This window comes from Ursus maritimus, unplaced genomic scaffold (assembly GCF_017311325.1).
Source record: "Ursus maritimus isolate PB19 unplaced genomic scaffold, ASM1731132v1 scaffold_21, whole genome shotgun sequence".
In the NCBI taxonomy this organism is placed as follows: Eukaryota; Metazoa; Chordata; class Mammalia; order Carnivora; family Ursidae; genus Ursus; species Ursus maritimus.
In genome coordinates this window covers 41,237,118-41,258,083 of record NW_024424564.1, presented here as the reverse complement: position 1 = coordinate 41,258,083, position 20,966 = coordinate 41,237,118, and the positions used below count along the sequence as shown (strand labels likewise).

At 44.8% G+C, this 20,966-nt stretch overlaps 1 protein-coding gene across 1 annotated transcript in view; it reads right to left on the bottom strand.

Annotated features, from left to right (window-relative positions):
- Positions 1–414: 414 nt before the first annotated feature.
- Positions 415–20,966, bottom strand: part of POLR3B (RNA polymerase III subunit B) — a 109,578-nt gene continuing 89,026 nt past the window's right edge. Inside the window, exons 24-28 of the mRNA XM_008705658.2 lie at positions 13,490–13,593; positions 12,737–12,903; positions 9,030–9,143; positions 5,971–6,144; positions 415–1,134 (exon numbers count right to left, since the gene is read on the bottom strand). Coding sequence (XP_008703880.1) covers positions 1,005–1,134; positions 5,971–6,144; positions 9,030–9,143; positions 12,737–12,903; positions 13,490–13,593 — 689 coding nt within the window. The 3' untranslated portion in view covers positions 415–1,004. The remainder of the gene's footprint in view (positions 1,135–5,970; positions 6,145–9,029; positions 9,144–12,736; positions 12,904–13,489; positions 13,594–20,966) is intronic.

Genomic DNA, 20,966 nt, shown 5'->3' with positions numbered 1-20,966 from the left:
GTTTAACTTGGTTACATCTGGTTTCTACACCTTATTTGATACTGGAACTTGCTTCCTGTTGGTGTATAATCCCTACTGATGTTCTGTGAAACACGTTCAATGTGACATGCTGGAAATGGAGCCTTGACCATTACTCAAAGCTTTTCTGACTTATTTCATAGACAATCCTTAATACAAATCGTTCTCTGCCTTCAGGGTAGAACAATTAAGAACAAATTAGAAATAAAAGTGAAGAACGTTGTCAGATTAAAAAGAAAATGCAGAGCTAACATCCTGGCAGGAATGGAAGGGACAAAAAAAAAATCACAAAGCACCCATGGAATTATTTTCAGATGTTCAACAAATATTATCGCCTTGTCTGTGGAGGTTCAAAAGAGTAGCAATCAAGTCCGTAAGACAAGGGGACATCCTTGGTAAACTTACTAATAAGATGGTAGGAATTTATTCATTGTATTTCACAGTACCAGGTAAGAAAGCCGCCCCTTTATCCGCTGCTCTCAGCGTCCCACAGCTCTCTCCCTTCACACACCGCTCCTCTCAGCCACCTCGACAAAGGCCACGCCAACATTCAAAGACACTCTTCATACCCTTCAGGTGTCGTAAGAGTCTTTGAGTTTTGTTAGCTGGGAAGGCATCATGGGGAATTTAACCCCAAATATTCTTTTAAAGGAGAAAGGTCTTTCTCATGAGTAGATTTCAAGATACCAGAACATAAATAAAAGTTTATTTATCTTTCAGGTCATGTCCATTTGTGACTCGCATTCAGTCCAGGAAAGAGAGACGGCATCATGGTCTGCGTGGGTGGCATGTCTCCCACGCCCAAGGCTCACGGATCAAGGCTGTGTCGTCGGTCCGCAGGGCAAGAAAGCCTCTCCGTCTTCCTTTCTTGAGCGGGGACATTCAAAGGAATTCTTTGCAGGAGCAGATGTGGTCCTCAATCCCCTCCGCTTTCCACTGCCTTGGACCTGCCGGCGGTTCTCTTTAAATAATGGCCTGTCCCGCCCTTACTCATTGTATTTGGACAGTTTCAAGCGGGGGATGATGTTCATCGACTGCAGCTCCTGGAAGAGCAGCTTGCAGGCGTACGGGATGCGGAGGGAGGACACGTGACAGGACGACTTGCAGTAATGGCACCTGAAACCCAAGTCGGCACGTGTTAGAGGGACGGTGGCTCGGAAACCAAGGCCTGCACGTGGATTCTACCATCCATCCGATCCATTCTATTCGTCAGGGTTCAGTCCCACTATCAAATAGGTACTTATGTGCCCCCCCCCCACAAAAAGCAGCATCCAAGGAGACAAAACAAAAGCAAAACAACTATCACTCCTGCAGGTTTAAAAGCATGCAATTTTAATCGGTTACTACCCTTTTCTAGATCTTTCTCTTTAAAATGCAAAACATCTCCCATTTACTACTTGTTCTGAGTGAGGCCCAGAAATCTGAGCCATCTCCAAGTTGCTCAGATTTAGACTTTTCAATGTTGAAAACTTTTAAAATTGATTCAATCTCTATGTATTGGATAGAAATCTATTATACTATACTCTTCACGGTAAGACACTCAACAAGTACAACTTGCTCTGTCACTGAGACACCTGAAGTGTGACGGGGAACACAGGACTTTCAGAGAGGATGTGGTGGCCAGTCAAATGCTGTTTATTTTTCCCGGGCTCTACATGCTTGGCGGTTTCTACTTGCAGGAGAAGCTAGTGCACTTAGGACCTGCTCTCCCCATGCATACATTTTCACTGAATCTCTACAAGAGCCCGTGCTCCTAACAATACGCCTGCTATTCCGATAAGGATCTTCCTTCCTCTTCCTTCAGAGAGAGCCAGTGAACTAAACCTAGGTCTTAGTCAATGGCTACAACCAATAAAGAGTCCCTGGGCAGAAAGCGAACTATCCTCTCAGGTTTCAGACCCAAATAAGAACTCACCCTACACCTCAAGAGTCTGGGGCAGCTGAGACTTGGGTGGAAACAAGGTCCTCCTAGTCAATGGAGGAGTAACAAGCGCAAGAGGAACACCAACCGAAGCTTAGAAGATTCCGCGCTGACTGGGAAGCGGAGGGGAAGGCCACCGTGGGGGGCAGTAAGGCAGTACGTGTAACAACGTAAATGTGTGTAGTATCTGACTAATCTCAGAAGTGGCCAAGATGAGTGTAGGAGAATGTTCACACTGTTTATAACAGCACAAAGCAGGGGCCTGCTCGGAGATCCGGGAGGGAACTGCTTCTGTGATTATGAGACATTTACACAGAAGAATGCTGTGCAGCCATTCAACGTGGTGATGTAGACCCATATTTATTGAAATATAAAGGTGTCTGGGACATTCTGTGGAGTGAAAAAAGTTCTCTCAACAACCTGGTTTTGGTCCTCGGATGGGTTTCAGTAAATATATGAAGCCCCCAAAGTCATAGGTAACAAGATTTTTTTTTGGTGAGTATGTATTTGCATTTTGCTGCTATTATCAGAATCTCAAAGGGTTCATCATTAAAAAAAACAAACAAACAACCGGCGTGGGGGGGGTGGGGGGGTGTTACATAACTATTGGCAACAGAGATGTCTCAAAAAGAGTCACTAAAATGTGAATAGCAGTCACCTCTGGGTGATGAGAATTAATGTGATAATTTATATTTTTCTTTTTTCTTTTTGTAACTTTGAATACTTTATAAAGTGCAGGGATCATTTTTGAAATCAGCAAAATCAGGCTTTTATTATTTTAGAAAAGAAAAGCACAAAGAATTTGAGCGTGGTGATGGGTGACACTATAGATGTGAACCTCCTGAGAAGGGAAAGAGGAAAAGACGAGCCAGGACCTGTGTGAGCAGCATGGTCCCCACGGGGGCTGACTGCAGGGACTGAGGACACACGGGGAGTGCCCGATCCCATCAACAGTCATATCAACACAGTGACGGACTTCTTCCTAAAAGACTGTACCTGCAGACCTCTTTAATGTATTATCATTTAAGAACTATGTTTTTAATGTGCTTGGTTGACCTAATTTATTCAGGAATCATTTTCATGCTTTAATTAAATTGGAGAAATGGTTTTAGTGGCAGTAACTTCTTGCTGATTCTGTCTATGTTACTCTGTGACTTCAGTCCAAGCTTATTTAAAATTCCCATACATGCTGGTTCATAATCCAGAAAGCCCACTAACCTTCTCCATTATTAAACATTTCTCCACCACTTACAACGTCCCACTGCATTATTCTACATACATACACGCACACGTATAAATATATATACACGTATATACACACATAAATTGCAAGCTATTGAGTTACCTTACCCTGTGTTTGAACAATTTCAAAAGGAAGAAACATGACCCAACAACAATAAAATAAACTGACTTTTTAGGGCAAAGGCATCAAAAGGAGGCGGCTGCGGCTTCACATGAGACACTGACTGTCCAGTAAAATGTCCTTGATGAGCTAATTATCTTAATAAGGATTTTCTTTTCTCTGTAGTGTTCCTTCCGGACCTCTCTTTTGTGACTTATGCCCTTCATGTCTTCTGCAGAACAACAGTCTTGCTGTAAACATCCCCATAGCAATGCCTTACTAATGTGCAAGTCACTGACAAAAGGCCAGTTTCAAGGTTCCGAACTGCTCTAATTACGCAGCCTCCATTGTGCTGTTCATTAAAGAGCGACTTCCTGCCACACACGCCCGTGCTCCCTCTGCACGGCCCCGCACACACGCCCAGGTAATGATGGAAAACGACGGCATCGTTATGCTCCTCTGCCACAGAGCTGCACGTGAGGAGGCTGCTAGACGTCCAGACTGGATTAGGATTTTTTTCTGTTGGCAACAAGGGTACAAGCAGGCCACTCAAAATCAGACACACAGTATATCCAGGTCTGTTTAATTACAGTAAAGACCCTTAAACCGTGTAACCTGATTTAGCCCTCTTTCAAAGGATTTCAAATACAACACACACGGAACACACGAGCTTCCACATCAGGCTCTGCCATCACACGATCTCTAAATGACACAGAAACAAAGCAGGAAAGAAGCTAAGAATTTAACAGGATAATATTGAGATCAATTACTGCTTTCCTTAGTTTCCCTGAATAGTCAGTGAAAGAGAGGGGAAGGTTTTCAAAGTACGTGAGTGAATCTGGTCTACTGCTTTCTCTCTTTTTCTCTCCCTTTTGGGTGGGGGGCATAGGAGAAAATGCTGGGAGGACAGAGAAGAAAAGGAAATCCATTTTGAAGTTTCATGATCTCTATTTTTAATAAAACGACTCTTCTGTACCGTCTTTTCAAAGTGAATGACTTAAAAATCCTTGGGCCAAATTTGAAGATGTGAGCACAGTGGAACTGGTCCCAGGCACCTTCCTCTTACAGTTGCGTGGCTGTTGTGACACAGCCAGGACAATAAAAGGCAAATTCGATATGCATTTCAAAAGGCGAATAGACATCTCAGAATTGAAACCCCCACCCCAGTCACTGATATAAGAAAGAGCCAGGCTTAGGCTTAGAATCACGTCACCCATCTCCGCAACCTTATGAAAGGAATGAGCTGCAAATGGCCACCTCCTGTGTTCGTTTTTAAACGAAATGATTTCTTCACCGACAAGTCTCATCAACTCTTCCACACCAGAACCCATACAATAATTGGCTCAAAGGTTTTGTCATTTACCAAGCAAGGGATATACTCTATTCTAAGATGCCCACTCACTCTGACTCTTGATTTGCTTTATTCAACCAAGAAACTGGAGGCTTATAATGGCAGGAAGCCAGGAACCTCCCTGGAAGGAGGCTTTGAGGAGAGACTCAGTGGGGGAAAATGTGGCCCAGGTAGCCCTCAACTCTGGCAAGGGTGGCTCATCTGGCCTAATTCTATCCTCCAGGGGATGGTGCCTCCCTGGGAAAGGGGCTCTGGGAGCGCACGTGAGGGTGACCAGGGAGTTCAGGCTGTTTCCTGTCCCTGCAACACCCACGTTAGACCTCGTCTCTGATAGAAAATATGTGAAGACTGGCCAGCTACACGCCCTCCTGCTTCCAGGGCAAGTCAGGGCGCTGGAATGTGACTAACCTCAAACAGAGGAGACGTCCCTTGGTGGCAGAGTGGAACGCTTACCACCTACACAAGCAAAGCCAACAAACATGTAGCTTCGCCCTTTAAGCTGGCCTTTGTGCACTGAACTCTGCAGACATTATCAGCTTTCTGATTTACATAATTTACCTACTTGCAATCCTCCATACGCAGGGTCAGTGTCATCCAGCAATTATTTTTTACTAAGCCTCTACCAGGTCCCACACTGGAGAAGCAGGGGGTAAACAAGACAGAATGTAGTTGGAATGAACTAGAAGAGACGATCCCTGTGAGCAGCCATTCATCTATCTTCTTATTCACCACTGTATTCTGGGTCCTAGAACAGTGTCTGGCACTTAGCAGATTCTCATGAATTGTTTGTTGAGTGAATTACTGAGACAGACCTCATCTCTGCCATGATGGAACTCACAGTCCAAGTGTAAAGCAGCTTGCTATGCAGACAGAGTACAGACAAGGGGTCAGGGTACCAGCGTATCAGGGTACCAGGTCCTGACCCCGGCTCTCTCACCAACTTGCTATATGACATGGGGCAACATACCAGGCTCTTTGGGTTTGAGGCTAAATAAGGGCATTCAACACAATGTTCTCTAAAAAGTTTCTAGTTACAAAATGCTATACTTCTCATACCTAACAATGAATCTGCTAGGCATTTTTACAGATGAATAATGATATAAATCAAGATAATATTAAAAAGAAGACAAAGTCCATGCTCCTTGGGTATTTAAACTCTAGTGGTGTAGAAAACAGAACATTAGGTAGGCAAACTAAACAGGTACATATAAAACCCCCAATTCTAGGAATGCATGGACGGGAAGGTTGGAGAGTATGTGGGTATGATCCAGGGTCACTTCTTGAACTGTGATTTAAGAGGCAAGGTGTGTGTATGAGAGACATATGGTATCCACTTACCAGCCAGAATACCCCAGAAGTCCACACTGCCCACAGACATCAACCTCAAAGGCATCACTTGAAATCATTAGTCTCTCTAGTAAAAGCATACTGGCTCCATAACCGATTAAACAGTCACGTTCCATTTCTCCAAGACGCAAACCGCCATCACGAGATCGACCTTCAGTGGGCTGTCTTTGAAACAAATCAGATAAATGTGTCATGATTAGATTAAACCAACAAAGGGGCAGCATCGCGTGCTGGCTAAGAGCACAGGGCTTCGGAGTAGGGCTCACCTGCATCCAAATCAGTTACTGCACAGGGACCTGGAGCCGGCTGCCCAGCCTGCCCCTCAGCCGCACGTGCAAAATGTAAAATTTAAGGTTCCCCAAGAGCCTTAAGTGAGCGGAGATGTAATACTAGTGGTTGCTATTGTTATTAAGTTGTAATAATAAATAATTAAATAATGTCATCTGATGTCATAACGAATCAATATAGAATCATATAAAATAGCAGTGCCAGCATTACTACTACCACCACGGTATCATTATTATTAGGATAGCACAGCCCTCAAGTCAGGGAAGAATGGCTTTTGACTCTTTTCAGAGATGTTTTAGTTCTGTTGTTTAACACTGAACAACTAAGCAGAACAGAGAGTGGAAGAAACCTGGGTCCCCCAGTGGTTATTGTCAGGGCTCCGTGTTACTAAGAAGCAAACATGGAAAGAAGCAAAAGGATTTTTATAAAATTTGGAACAGATCAGGAACCATCTGGAAGGACAGAGTGCCTGAGCCAGAGGGGAGGGTCCTCGGAGACCAGGAAAGTTGTGTGTGTCCCCTCCAGGTCCGTCCTTCCTGCATGACGATGCTCCATTCCTCCTCAGAGGGGACACTTAAGCTGGGATCTTCGCGTCCCCTGAATGGACTCCCTGCGGCTTATGTGTCTGCCGTGCTCGGGGATACTTGAAGAGGGTAAGAATCCGGGGCTCAGAGATGCAGGTACAATCAGGGGATACTGAAACAGCACAGGGAACCCCACCCAGGTGTGACGACACAAGCTACTGAAAAAGAAGAGAGAAGAAAGCAAGCGAGCTCCCCGGCTGGCTGATTTTGGAGCGACACTCCTTGCGCAGGAGTGGACCACAAACCTCACGCTCGCTTTACTCCAGAGCATCTTTTATTCTTTATCGTTGCTGCCAACTTTCCAAAGAGTTAAAACGGTAAACAAGCATACGCCAACCCATGCTGAACTTTTACCTTTTGTTGTTGCTACAAGTTATACTGGGAACACGACTGAAGTTGGAGATTATTTGTTCAAAGACAATCTACATATGAAAAACTGAACCAATAGTCGAAACGAACACACTGTAGTGGAAACTTGGTAACTGAGCACAACATCTGTCTTTATCTGCTGACGGAACCCCTGGGGCAGGAGGAATCGATCAGCAGCCACTGGACAAGTGAAGGTGGCCACATCACATGTGGGCAGAACCCAAAACTTGGATTTAAACCAACTGAGATAACGGACTATGGACAAATGCACTCCCGCAGTCTTCCCACGGAATGCACAAAAGTAGTAACTTTTTTTTATACAACAAAGTTCAAAATAGGAAAGAACTGTTTTGACACTTGTTCTTCTGGAATGGTTTTTGGTTGTTCTAACTGAGACAGAAGTTTTGGAGGGGACAGTGCTCAGGGGAGAGATTACACCTAACCCAAGTAGTGTCTCACAGCTGGGCTCGCCGGTGCCTCAAGAATCTTGACTTCTCCTCCCTCTTCTGCAATTTGGAGCACACGTATGTCTATCGTTCCAATAGGCACGAGCATCTGCTCAGTTTTAAGTGGTCATGAGACTGAATCATCCCCACCTCTCCCTTGGTTTACAAAAGTTAACTCAGACACTCGCTGCTCCCTCCCCCACCCTTCCCCTGCACTGGAACGTCCGAGCCCGGATCAGCGGAAGCAGGCAGGGAACGGGCTATTTCTGGAGCGTTCCCCATGGATCGGCACTACACACGTTCTACACTTGAACATCAGACATTCCCAGCATGCTGTGAGGTGGGCATCATTGTGGCCACTTCATGTCTAAGAAAAACCGAAGCTGCGAGTAGCTGAGTGATCTGTCCAAGGCTCAGGGTAAAGCTACAAGGTGGAGGTGAGTTCACATCCACGTCTACCTGGCTTCAAGGCCCGTGCTCCCTCTCCTGGCCCACGGTTCCTCAACTCGGCAGGAAACCCCTACGGAGCTGGGGAATTCTCTATGGTGGGGGCTGCCCGGTGCCCTGGAGGGTCTCCGGCAGCATTCCTAGCCTCTACCCACCAGATGCCAGTAGCTCCCTCCCCACATCCCCAGCTGCGACACCCTAAGACATGTTTGGACATTGTCAAATGTCCCCTGGGAGGCAAAAGTGCTCGGGCTTGAGAGCCACTGCCCTGAACTATGCTTCTCCAACTGGAGAACACAGGACTAAGAACACGTGAAACTTAGCATCTGTCATTCCCTTTCCAACGACGATACCCACGCATTCATCAACATGCGGACACTGTGCTTGGAGCTGAGGATACACTGGCGAACAGGGCCCGTGTGGACCTCCCGGAGCTTATTCAAACGAGCATGCGAGTACAGGCGCCTTCTGCTCCAGTAACAGAAGGTTTAAAAAACGACAGCCGTGGCTTGGGCTCCCAAATAATGTACGTATGTGTCTTCTGTGTGTGCATGGGAGCACGCAGGTGTATCCATGTATGTGCATGTGGTGGGTATGTAAGTGTGTCTACATTCTTACACATGAAGCTTTTTGAATAAGACCATATTTGCAAACGGGTACACAGTCAAGGGCCATGGTAGGCAACTACTGGCAAGACCTGGAATGGGTCGCTCCTGTGCCTCTGGGATGATTTTTAATTGGTTGCTATTGTTTCCTGCTAACCAGACATACAGGATTTCTGTTGATGCCTAACACTCCAAATTTTGACCTCTCGGGGAAACAGAAACTTCACTGAGTCTACCTGTTGCTGTATCTGGGGAGTGCAAGGTAGGCTCGACCGCATCAGAAATTCTTTCTGTAAATGCTCCCCTCTTACCTGGTCAGGACAGCTCGTGGTCCCCGGGCCCGGGCGTGCATCTTGTCCAGCACCATGTGCTTCAGTTTCTGATAGTACACTGGGCCAAAATAGATGTATGCTTCCAAGGGCTCGCTGGAAGAAAGGTCAAAGTTTTGGGCTAAGAACCAGGTTTGGGCTAACAAGACAGCCTCAGGACCCCTCACTGGCAGGGCCTTGTTTGCTTGTTTCAGAAGGGGCTGATGAATGAGTGAGAGAGGAGGATTTTCAGTCTGCACTGAATGAAAAGGCAAGATCTGAAAATATAAAAACACCACCGACATGTTAGAAGACACACTGTTTACTTAAGAAATGAAAACGTGAACAGGTGGTGAGAACGTAAGTACAGAACGGTCCGTCCTTCACTGCTCGTGCCCTAGTCAGGCTGCCACCCTTTCTCGCCTAGACTCCTGCAGACGCTCGTCTGGCTGCTCTCCCTGCTTCCGCTTCTAGCCCTCAACAATCTGTTTTCGCAGGACAAATCAGAGCGATTCCTTCTCAAATGTAAATCGCAGATTATTCTTCTGTTCTAAATTCCCAGTGGCTTTCTACCACATTCAGAATCTGTGTCATCCAAATTTTGTATCACAGCCATAAACGTCTCACATAGTCTGGTTCTTGCCCACCTCCGACTCACGTCCTGTTCCCTTTCCCCACTGCTCATTCTACTCCAGTAACTCCAGCCTCTTGGTGGCTCCTCGAATGTAGCAAGTCTGCCTCAGGGCCTTTGCACTTCTTGTTTCTAAGACATTCTTCCACCAGGTATTCACACGGCTGTCGAACATTTCACCTCCTCAGAGACCTCCCTTTCCCTCATCACCTTATCTATAGGAGTCCTCCTCTCACCCCACCATCACCGAGCCCCCACTCTCTCTCAACTCTTACCTAGGTTTTATTTTCTTTAGAGCACTTGCCACCACTTGATATTAAAATACACATTCACTATTTCCCTGATTACTGCCCGTCTTCCCACCAGAAGCAAACTCCTTGGGATAAGCACTCTGCCTCCTCTGTCACTGTGGCTCTGGCACTGGTGACCCTGCCTGGCACATGACTGGGGCTCCGCAAAGGTTTGTTAAACCATCACTGACTCAATGAATCCTTAGAAAAACTGTAGTAAGACTTGTAAAAGACAGTGAACATTTCAGTGCTTTGACAGAAAAAACTTTCTCCTTTAGTTTGGAGCAATAGCAGGCAGGGGATTAATGCCTCTAAAAAATTTTTCCTGCCCTGGAACTTCCTCAAAAGTAAGGGAGAATCTGCCATGTGCCATTTAATCCACACCCCATCCAGAGAGGGAGACACTGTCCTAATTTTTTAAGAGGAAGGAATAGGTACAGAGGGTCCGAGAGGTTAATCAGAGCTGGTGAGTGGTGCAGGGAATCCAGGGCCCTCCCTGCCACGATGGCCGGGCTCACACGCAGTGCTTTTGGACCACGAAGCAGGAGTGCAAGGAGCAAAGGCAGCGAGCAACACGGCAGGGGCACACGGAAGCACTCGGCCCCTGCTTGCCTGCCTTATCTTCTACCACCACCCACACAGGCGCTTGCAGCCTTCAAGCCACTGTGCCGGCTTAAGGACAGCCAGATTCGGGGAAGACACAGAGTGGAGTGCAAGGCACAATCGACAGTGTGTCGGGTGACACGGCTCTTGTCCCACCTCTGTCACACAGTCATTACTTGACCTCTTTATCCCAGTTTTCCTAGTTGTACAACAAGGGGGTCAGACCAAGGTTCTTTCCAGCTCTGATCATCGAGGATTCCAATCCTTCTCAGTATGGCTGCTCATGGTAGAGTCTAGGCAACTCTGCCACCTAATGCCATTCCATCATCCACTGAAGAGAGCCGCGTGCGATTTCCCCTCCTAGTTATACTCAAGAATCTGGCAAGGGGTGAAGCTGGTGGGTGAATGTGCTTGCAAGCCCTCTGGGGAACTTTCAGCTGACAAGTTCAACTTGTGTTTCTCAAACTCTGCCACTCAGATAACTGGCAAAGACATGAAAACACTAGCTGGGGCATAGGGGAAGGTGGTGTAGACAGAAACTAAAGCTATCTACGGGAAGCAGAGCATTAATAACCCATTCAAATCTTTCAGTGAAATCATGTTCAGAAGGCCAACCAAATTCATTCATTGGTTCTGCACATTTTCTGGTCAACTTCTGCATTATTTCTGGATGAGGAGCAAAGACCGAGACCATCAGTTTCACCACGACAACCGCAATTTTTGAAGTGGACCTCAGTTACTTCAGTGAATCGCTTTTGAAATAGACTATTACTCTTTTCCTGTAATGTGATTTTCTAGAACATCTCAGGCATGATATACCTAAGGAAATCTACGTTATCATAGTTTGTATAGGTCATTTTAGAAGCACTCAATATTTTTAACAAACACCAATTCTGACCATTTAAATCCCATCAGGATAGTCTATGTGCAGCACCAAATCAAGCCCTGGGTCCTTACACACAAGTGCACGCCCAGTACCGCTTCAATATAAGCAAAGCCTCAGAAAACAGTAGAAACGCCACATCCCACCCAGACTTTTATCTGGCACAAAATACAATGTGTGTCTTAACTTAAGCAACTGATTTGATCCTTTAAAACCATGTGTGAATCAAGTTTCCAAAGCCTGTCATCTACAAGAATTTCAGGGATCTCTGCTTCCCCCAGGTTCATAGGAGGAGCCAGCACTGTCTGTGAGAACGTTGTTTCCTTCTGCAGTCTCACCTCAGGTGAACTGAGGTCTGTCCCTGGGAAGGTGTCAAACGCAGCCCCACCTCTCCATCAAACGGTCTTCAAATGGTCTGCTCTTCTCACCCTTCCCATCTCTGCTGAAACACACCCACCACCTCACAGAGGCGTCCTAACCCACTCTCTGCCTTCGTTTCCGTGACAGCTGTTTGTACTGATTTGTTCCCATTCCTTTACTGAATCAGTATTTATGGAGCGCCTGCTGTGTGCAGAAACTGGAAATGAAACAGACGAGTACTGCTCTCACGGAGGAGACAGATAACAGTATTAGACAGTATTATTACATGGGGTATTTGATAAGGATGAATGCTACAGAGAAAAATAAGGTAGGAAATGGGCAATACGGAGTTGCGGTTTCAAATTAAGGAGTCAGGGTAGGCCCTGCTGAGAAGTTACTTTTTGTCTCATTTTTTAGTAAGCCTAGTAACAAACCTCATTGGTCAGCTGCACAGCTCAGGGACCCTGTCTATTTTGTTTGCCGTTACATACTTAGTGAATGAACACGCAAACGTCAGGCCTCAGGCTGTCAGAGCATGAATTATCCGATATTCATTCTCTTAAACAGAGAAAGTTCAGTGGTTATGGGATTTTGCATTATATACGATTCAAGTTGTATAGAAATCCTATTTTGGTAAATCGACTTTTCTCCTTTTTAAATGATACGCTCACCAGTAAAACACCACTTCTTAATTTATCAGTTTTGTGAGTTTGCATTTCCTTCCCCCCCCCCCGGTTTTACTGAGATGTAACTGACATACAACTGTGAGCAGGTGTTGACTCGACACACTTACGTACGGCAACATGATTACCAGCATGGCCGCACCAGCCAACACCTCCAAAGTTAGATTTTCTTGCGTCCACTTTCTTACAGGAGAAAAGCTCATCTTAAGGTATGCCTTAAAATCATACTTTTTCTTTAAAATGTCTACCAACGTACTTACCCTGTGATGCCAGATGTAACATAGTCTTTCCCCAGGTAGTTATAACCATGGCGAACGAGGTCTTCACACACATCCTTCACTTTGCTGCCTCCAAACGCGGTGCCGTAGTGGAATCTGCCATCCAACACGCCGGCCTTGCCGGCCAGCAGCTCAATCAGCTTCCCCACCTGTGGGATGGAACCACCCAAGTGAGCCCCAGGAAGTCTGTTTACTTAGCCACAGCCTACTCCCCTCAAAGACTGACATCACTACTATTAATAAGAGTGATACATTAATAGCAGCAAATATTTATTGCTCTCTTACTGTGTGTGGCCCTTGGAAAAGCTTGACGTGTGGGATCCACGTTCGTGCCCCCAAAGCCCCATGGGACAGGCACTATTATTCCCCGTGCTGTGCCCCTGAGGGAACTCAAGCACAGACCGGTTGAGCAGCTTTCCCCAGTCGTACAGCTGTTAAGCCGTGCAGCCAGGGTGCCAAACGAGAACCATGGGAAGGGAGAAACATGGGGGTCAATAAAAGAGGTTCTTTTTGCTGAGGGTACGTTCCTCCCTCAGAAGACTGCTCTCAAAGGGAAGGGCACACCCTCTCTGCACTCCCTCTGTACAGAACAGCAACCTTGCACTGTCGGGGGCGGGAACCTATTCGTGTGGCAAGAGGGTCAAAGGGCCCTTTCTAAAAATAAGTTTCAGGGTCCCATGGCCAACACTGCCCGCTTTCTTCCTTACAAGCAGTACCTCTGAAAAACGTACTGACCGTCATTCGCGATGGGAAGCCGTGCGGGTTCATGATGATGTCGGGACAGATGCCAGAATCACAAAATGGCATGTCTTCCTGAGGGACGATCAAGCCACAAACACCTAAGGGAGAGAAGACCTTACACCGTGTACAGCATGTCGGCAGAAAGGAAGACTACAGGACTCAGTTGGAATCTGCCCCCTGCTCTCTCTTTCTCTCTCCATGGTCTCTACCAACAGTAGTAACAAAAGCAATTTCCAACAATCCTGCTAGAGAAACCATCTGAAAACGGCTGTCCTTGCAGAGACGCACGGCAGCCTGCGGACCGGGCTGCTGGCATGATGCACGACGGTGCCGTCAGGCTGCTCGCCCAACCTCTCCTGCCACGGAGACCCACGAGCAGCGCCTTCGCTGGGCCTCGGCCCCACCACCGGCCCTGAAGCTTCCAGTCCGCGGCAGTTTTGCTCCTCGCCGGGGCTCGGACTCCTCTATCAATCAAACACAGAACCACCTGAATGACAGGTGTGTTTTCATTGCGGTTTGAAACAAGTGTGACGACAACTCTTCGTGTGTGGCTGGTGTGCTACCAGGGCGACCAGAGCACTGGCCGCCTGGCCAGCTTTTGCCAGGGCTTCCCTGGCTGAGCATAAACTGCCCTACGGAATTCTAATTCTCATAGCTGACGGCACGTTAGAAAAGTGATCTTTGAGTGAAGTTGTAAAGTTGAAGAAAATTAAATGCCAAATTATTCTCGGGAAAAAAGACTAGAATTAGAAGCAGAAGTCTAAGAATGGAAACTGAACAAAACAAAAACCTACCAGCTCTAGGTACGCTACTGTCTCTTAAATTAACTGTATTTTCTAACTCCCTTCATATTACTACAACCTGTAGGGGATTTTGTTGCTTAAACTGGTTTTCATTCCTCTGATTTCTTTTTCTTGGTAGGAGGGATGGGGCATAATTTAGACTGTTAACCCCAATCTACATAATTTAAAATTGGAAAACTAACGTACAGTGGCATTGGACAAAGAAATAACATCCTTTTATATCTACTAAGATAAAATTCTTTTTCCCTTGAATATAAAGTTATCAACCGTCTGTATCTACTGAGAAGAAACTGCTCTCCCAGAAATGTTTCCTCAGCTTGATTTCTACATAATCACTCAAACTATTTTAAAATAAAATTTTTGTGATGTGTTATAATCGCCAAGAGCTACAGTCTAAAGAAAAAGAAAGCCCCTTGCTTATTTCAGTATCGGTTATTAATACTCTTATTTCCAGTGGCTGCCAGTGATACGGTGATTAGGTCTGTGGTGTGGAATTCTAGCGCACGGAGGTACTTTAATTGGCTTTTGGTTGAGATTGTACTGTTTATTATGAAGCACGTATGCTTTCCCACATGAAGCACAGAAACTCACTCAGTTCAGTTTATTTCAAATTCAACTACAATGTCTGAGAATTTAAATCAAGCCGAGTGTGTGACCCTTTCTTTCTTCCCTCCCAAAATCCATCTTGTCCACACTGAAATTATCTGACAAACACTCGGGCTACTGGGAAATCTTCTCTGAAAGAGATCAAATTGTAAATCTAGGTGCACCGACAACGACATTGTGTAGCAGTGAACAAAATGTTAAAAATGGCAATTCCTGCAGAGGCCGGTCCTGGGACGTGCTCTGGACAGGATGTCACTTTGGCTGGGGAGGAGGTGGAGGGTTTGGCTAGATCCCTTAAAAACAAAACCAAAGGAAGACCTCGGCACCCTTCAGCAGCGGTTCACAGGGGTAAGCCGGCGTCCGCCCTCCAACTCGAGAAGGTGGGAGTGAGGAGCAGGGGGTACAGAAGCCAACACTGCCATGGGGGGAGGGGAAGGAGAGAGGGGATTTGCATCTTGTATTTTTAGTTTTCGTTGACACATTTAATCAGGCCAACTTCACTTGGCTATTAGAATGAAAGCAATGCTCCTTCCCCTGAAATCTGAATCTCTAATAACTTTGCTTGAAATCTGATTAAAACTGTAGTACGGTTTCCTTTTTGGGAAGTAATTCTACCGGCCCCTTTTTGACACTGCATTTAAAAATACAGACAAGTAACTTTGGGAATTTTTCATTCCATTATAGGAACTGCTTTGGCCACATCCGAACCAAGGGCACCTGTAAGCCAAAAATTAAATCTTAGCTAACTTAAAATTACTTTAGGCTCTGAAAACCCTTTTATATGCCAAGATGGTTCCCATAGCAGACAGCCCTGTGTTGTTTGTTTTGTGTGAAAGTGAATGATAAAAGATCCATGAAATCGACACAGAAAGCCAGAACAGCAGAAAGAACTGAGGGCTCTCCATCACTGGGGCTTCTACCCTCTGCTGACTCGCGGAACAATGGAAGCCACACATCCAACGGCAGATCTAACACAGCTGTGCATTTCATTAGATGAAGAGCACTGGTGACACAAGTAAATAATTAACTTATTCTGCTCCGCTGGCTGTGCTTATGAGACCAGTCATAGCCGACAGATTCTAATACACGTTAACACAAAGAAACCATAATGAGCTTAGAAGTTAAAACAAAATATTTAGACAGAATTTGATGATCTTGAATCTCAAATGAGACAGATGATTTTTAGAAGTTTGTATTTTACAGAATTCATGGGGGGGGGCGGGGAGACGAGAGCTCTCGGTCTTCGGACCAGACTTTTCTTTTTTAAAAAGGTATTTCTTGGTTTCAGAATCACTCAAGTCCTTCATCAAAGCAAAGGAAGGTTTCTTTTCTTATTTTCACATGAAAAATTAAAACTGTTTTCTCTAAGGATAGAGGCGTCAAAGCTCTCCCAAGATTTAGAACTCTCAAAAGTTATGGTCACTTTCCCTTAACGCTGGTTTAAAAATGTAAATGATATGCAGTCCGCTCCAGTGTGTTAACACTCCCCTGGATCCTTGAAAAGAGGATGGACTACAAATAAACCATATCTAATGGAAGCTGTTATTGAAACAATTACCGATTCATACCTTAAATGCTTACACAGCATTTCAGATTTTAAAATAAAATTTCATCCCCTGGCTCATGCTGGTGTCTCAACCCCATTGTTTATGGCACAACCTCCTGGCAGCAAAATGCAAATACACCAGTTGAACAGGCCCCAGAACATGTCACGGACTCACAGGGGCCAACCAGGAATTAGACCACAGGCTATACTACGGACCTTTTAAGAAATGAAAATAGGTAATAAGGAGAAACCAGAACACGGAACGAGCAGAATGGTTCCACAGATACCCAACAGATAATATATTATCCCATTAACATCAATATTAATTTCAAACTGTAAAGGCAAAGAATTTAGGGGGTCTAAAGTCACAAGTCTGACCGCCAAGCCACACAGGAAAGGCACATCTGGGGACCCACTGTCACAGTTCTCTCTGTGTCACGCTCTAGACACTGGAGGATCTTACGCCAATTTGTTATTTCTATTTCCGTGGCCTCACGGAACAACATATAAATCATTTTAAGAATAGGTTTCCCCAGTGAAAGTTCAGTTATTCTAATGAATCATCCTTAGAAAGTCTTTCTGATTATAAACAGCAAATGACTTGTTCACAAGTCTTTTGGCTTTTTTTTTTTTAACTAGTTTTAGTGTAATGGACCTATCTTAATTCAAATAGAAAAAATTAAAAGAAGGTTAAAAAAAAAAGAAGGGAAAACGAAAGCATTCTAGTACCATGTCAAGACAGGAAAAGCAATAGCAACTGGCAGAAGAAAACTGTACTGAAATCTTTAATTCAAGAGCTGTCTTTGATGGGACTTCGGTGTGCTGAGCACCGACTAGCGAAGGGTTTTCTATTTTGTCGATAGCCAGTCTCATCTGAGTATCACACTCTGCTTCACTTTTTAATTGCTGTAATTTTTACTTAGCAAGTCTACCCTCTCTGTATAACCACTGCTGGACTAAGTGTAGTGCTCTGAGGCCGATCTGTGCTGGGTCTCTTCGTTTTCTGGGTGAGGAGAGAGAGTCCTTTCCTTCAGTTACCAAGCACCTGCCGTGGGACAAGGACTGCCCTGCAGGTGGGGCAGGGAGAACCTCCGGACCCAACTCCACTTGACAAGTGTCCTGTGCTGATTAAAACGACTGAATACCGAAAACAAAAACACTGATACAATTCAGCGTGCCACCTTCGAATGCTCTAAATGACAGAGCAGACTGGGCAGTGGGTTCTGCTGAAATACTACTAATGGAGGCTAAATGATCTTCTGCAGGTACTTACCTCTGACACAAGGCTATTTATCCTGCTCAGTGAACAGTCTCTACACTAACGAAGGGTGAAATGCTGCTGTGATTTTTCTCTATCAGTCAGTGGAAGAAAAGTGTTGGTGTTTAGTGAAGGAGTGACCACTTGGCCATGCCGGGCGTTAATGAGGTTCATGGGTTGGTGGGGTTCCCTCTGCAAAGGGCTCATCACCTGGACTCTCAGATCTAAGTAAGGCAGGCCATCAAAGAATCAGGTGACCTTAATAGGACTCTCTGCTGTTCAAGTGATATTCTGCTACTCTGGGGGGGAAGACACCACTTTCTGGTGAGCCTTAGTTGTTTGGTCTTTGTAATGGGAATAATTAGCACCTATCTCATGAGGCAATTGTGTTAGAAGAACAGATGAGCTAATGTCTGAGAGGTACTTTAAGGTCCTTAGAGAAAGGTGGCATCTAAATACAAGGAATTATTATTATATAAGAAACCTAATTACTCTCAGCAGGAAGCAAACTAGCAAAGCAGAGGAGTCCAGCCTAATGAATAGAAGGAGCAGCGGCAGTTGCACTAACTGGATGAAGGGCCGAAAAGCTCACTCGGGCGGGCCGTTCAGATCATCTCACGTTAGCGGGACGGCGTCCCCGACTAACTTTACAACTCACGGGGCCTGTGCTGCAGATTTCTAGGGCCAGAGAGCTGACTCAGTGATGAAAGCAGGGGTGAGTGGTGGGGGTAAGCAGCGGGAATGCTTTCTAGTTTGGCTGTTTGTATCAGGAAGAAATGTTTTTGCTTTGAATGAACTCATCTCGATAAGCCTTTCTATATTCAGAAATGTAAATCTCTAAATCAAAACGTGAAGGCTAACACAGGTGGCGCCTCCTTTCTTCCCCTTCCTCCTTTCCAGTTATTGAATTAACCTTCTTTTATTTTTCACACCAGCACCTTAAATAATCCCCAGGGGGAGGGGAGGAGACAAAAACTGTTGAATCATATGAGCTTTGTTTTGCCGTTGAATCACTTCCAGATCTATCACATCTCTTGCCATATCCCGGTTGACATAATTTTAATTCGGCTCTTCCTTACATGTTAACAGATAAATAATGCATAAGAAAACTTGATTAGCTTTCTTATTAAAACATCACTCTAAATGAGAGGAGGCGCTAGAAGACAATACAGTTTTTACACGGCTTTCCCATGAGCAGTTGAATGGTTTGATGTGATAAATTTGCATAGTCTGAAGCACACAAAGGGCTGATTAATTGAAACCCTTACAATGCTTCTGGAAGCAGCTATTGTAAAACAATAACCATAGGAACTTTACAAAATACACACGGCTGAATGTGTCAAGAGCTTAATAAAATGTGTTGAGGCTACACTATTTGGAAACAGAATTGGAGATTTTTATTCTGGGCCATAAAACACTAAACACCCTAATTTCAAAGCTTTAGTTGGGTATTTACTGAAAGGTCAGAGGGTTACTAGCTAGCTACTGAAGACCAAAATTTGTTCTTAAAAAAGTAAATTAAATAAAAATCTCCTTACAATTAAGGGGTCCATGTGGACAAAATAATCCTGATTTCTCACATTAAAGAGTTCCCAGAATTTGTTTTTGGACCAAAATTCTGAAGGTCACTTGGCATCCCCCCCCCCCATCCCCAGGGCTCCATCGGCCCCCTTCTCCCCTCCCACTTCGGATCTTTCATTCAAGCAGGATCAAGCAAAGTAGGGAGCCAAAGACACACAGACTTTGAAGCTTCAGGCGAGCGGAGCGGACTGCAGGCGCCTCAAGTGCCACGTGTGTACAAGGTGCTATTAGTGTGATCATTATTTTCAGTCTGAGCCTTTTCATGCTCTCAATTTTAGAAAACAGAGTCCAGAAAAAGGAAATACAGGAACACTTGGAAAAAGCAACGTTTTTAACCAAAGCTGGTTGAACGAACGACCTTTCCTCTCAGCTCTTCTGCCACACAAGAATCGGCATTTTTTTACTTCCCACAGCCTCTTCACAACAACCGTGTAAGGATTCGGTAATGTGCTGGGAAGTCAGGGTCGGTTTTCTTTTCTTCTGACAAACACTCAACCCAAATCTTAATACATTAATTCAGCAACTTGTTTTGCTTTGGAATAACTTTTATTAATGCAAAATAGAAGCAAGCCACCTCCTAACCAACTGCCGTTGACAGGAGAGGGTCCGAGAAGAATCTTCCAAACCATTTCACCCGTAAATATGTGATCCTTATGAACCACAGACACTCAGAGCCAGTCCCCGAAAACGCTGTATTTTGACAAGACTATACTTCTATTTTAAAACAAAAGTCGGTTTCGCTCTGTTTAAACTGGCTGTCTGAGGATTTACGGGGAGACTCCGAGGACCTTAGGCCTTTATCTCAGATTTGCAGTTATTAAAAAGCTTCTGTTTGCCAGGACAAACACTCTTGCTCAAATACAGTTTTTCCTCTCCTTAGGAGTACTATTTGGTATTGCTGCCCGATTCTGTGATCTACAGGACCTTTGTTGGAGGTGCTAATCCTTTTTCACATGAGAGACTGAGAAATGTTCTTTCAGGGAAGTGATATATTGCTTTCTTTTCCCCCCACATCAAAGGAGTCCACTTTTTCCTCCCTCGTTGTGAATGGCAGCAAAAGTAGGAGGAAATCTGGAAATATAATAATTTGGTTTGTCTGCACACTGAAAGGAAACTTTTGGGAACTCCTTTGGCCGACAGATAATTTCTGTTAAAAATTTCTTTTTTAAAAAAGAGTAGGAAATCTGCTCATCCTCCTCATAAATGAAGTAACCATAGAAAAAGCAAGGCTCAAGATAAAAATGTTTGCCTTTGACAAGTTCCCTTCATATAGAACTTACACCAAAGCTCGAGAGACTTAAATATGTAATTTTGATTTTAATAAAAAGTCTTGTTTCCAACACAACTCCCATCACATTATATGTGAATGTCTTTTTCTATCTTCAACTCCATGTATGAACTGATGAAGAATATGAAGAGAAAACATAAAGAACATTCTACACCCACATTCTGTTCTATTGTCCCCCATGCAGCATCACTGTGCCCCTGTCGCAGAAGTCCTTCTAAGGTACCTAGAAGTCTAAAACACTTGGAAAAGAGAACAAGACTTCAGGGTTTAAATACTTCTCACCAGCTGAGATGAAAACATGCAAAACCAAACTTTCCTTCCTTTGTAAACAAACACAACTAACTTCCACAACTCCGGCGTAGGGAAGTATTTTGCATTCTACTAAAGGA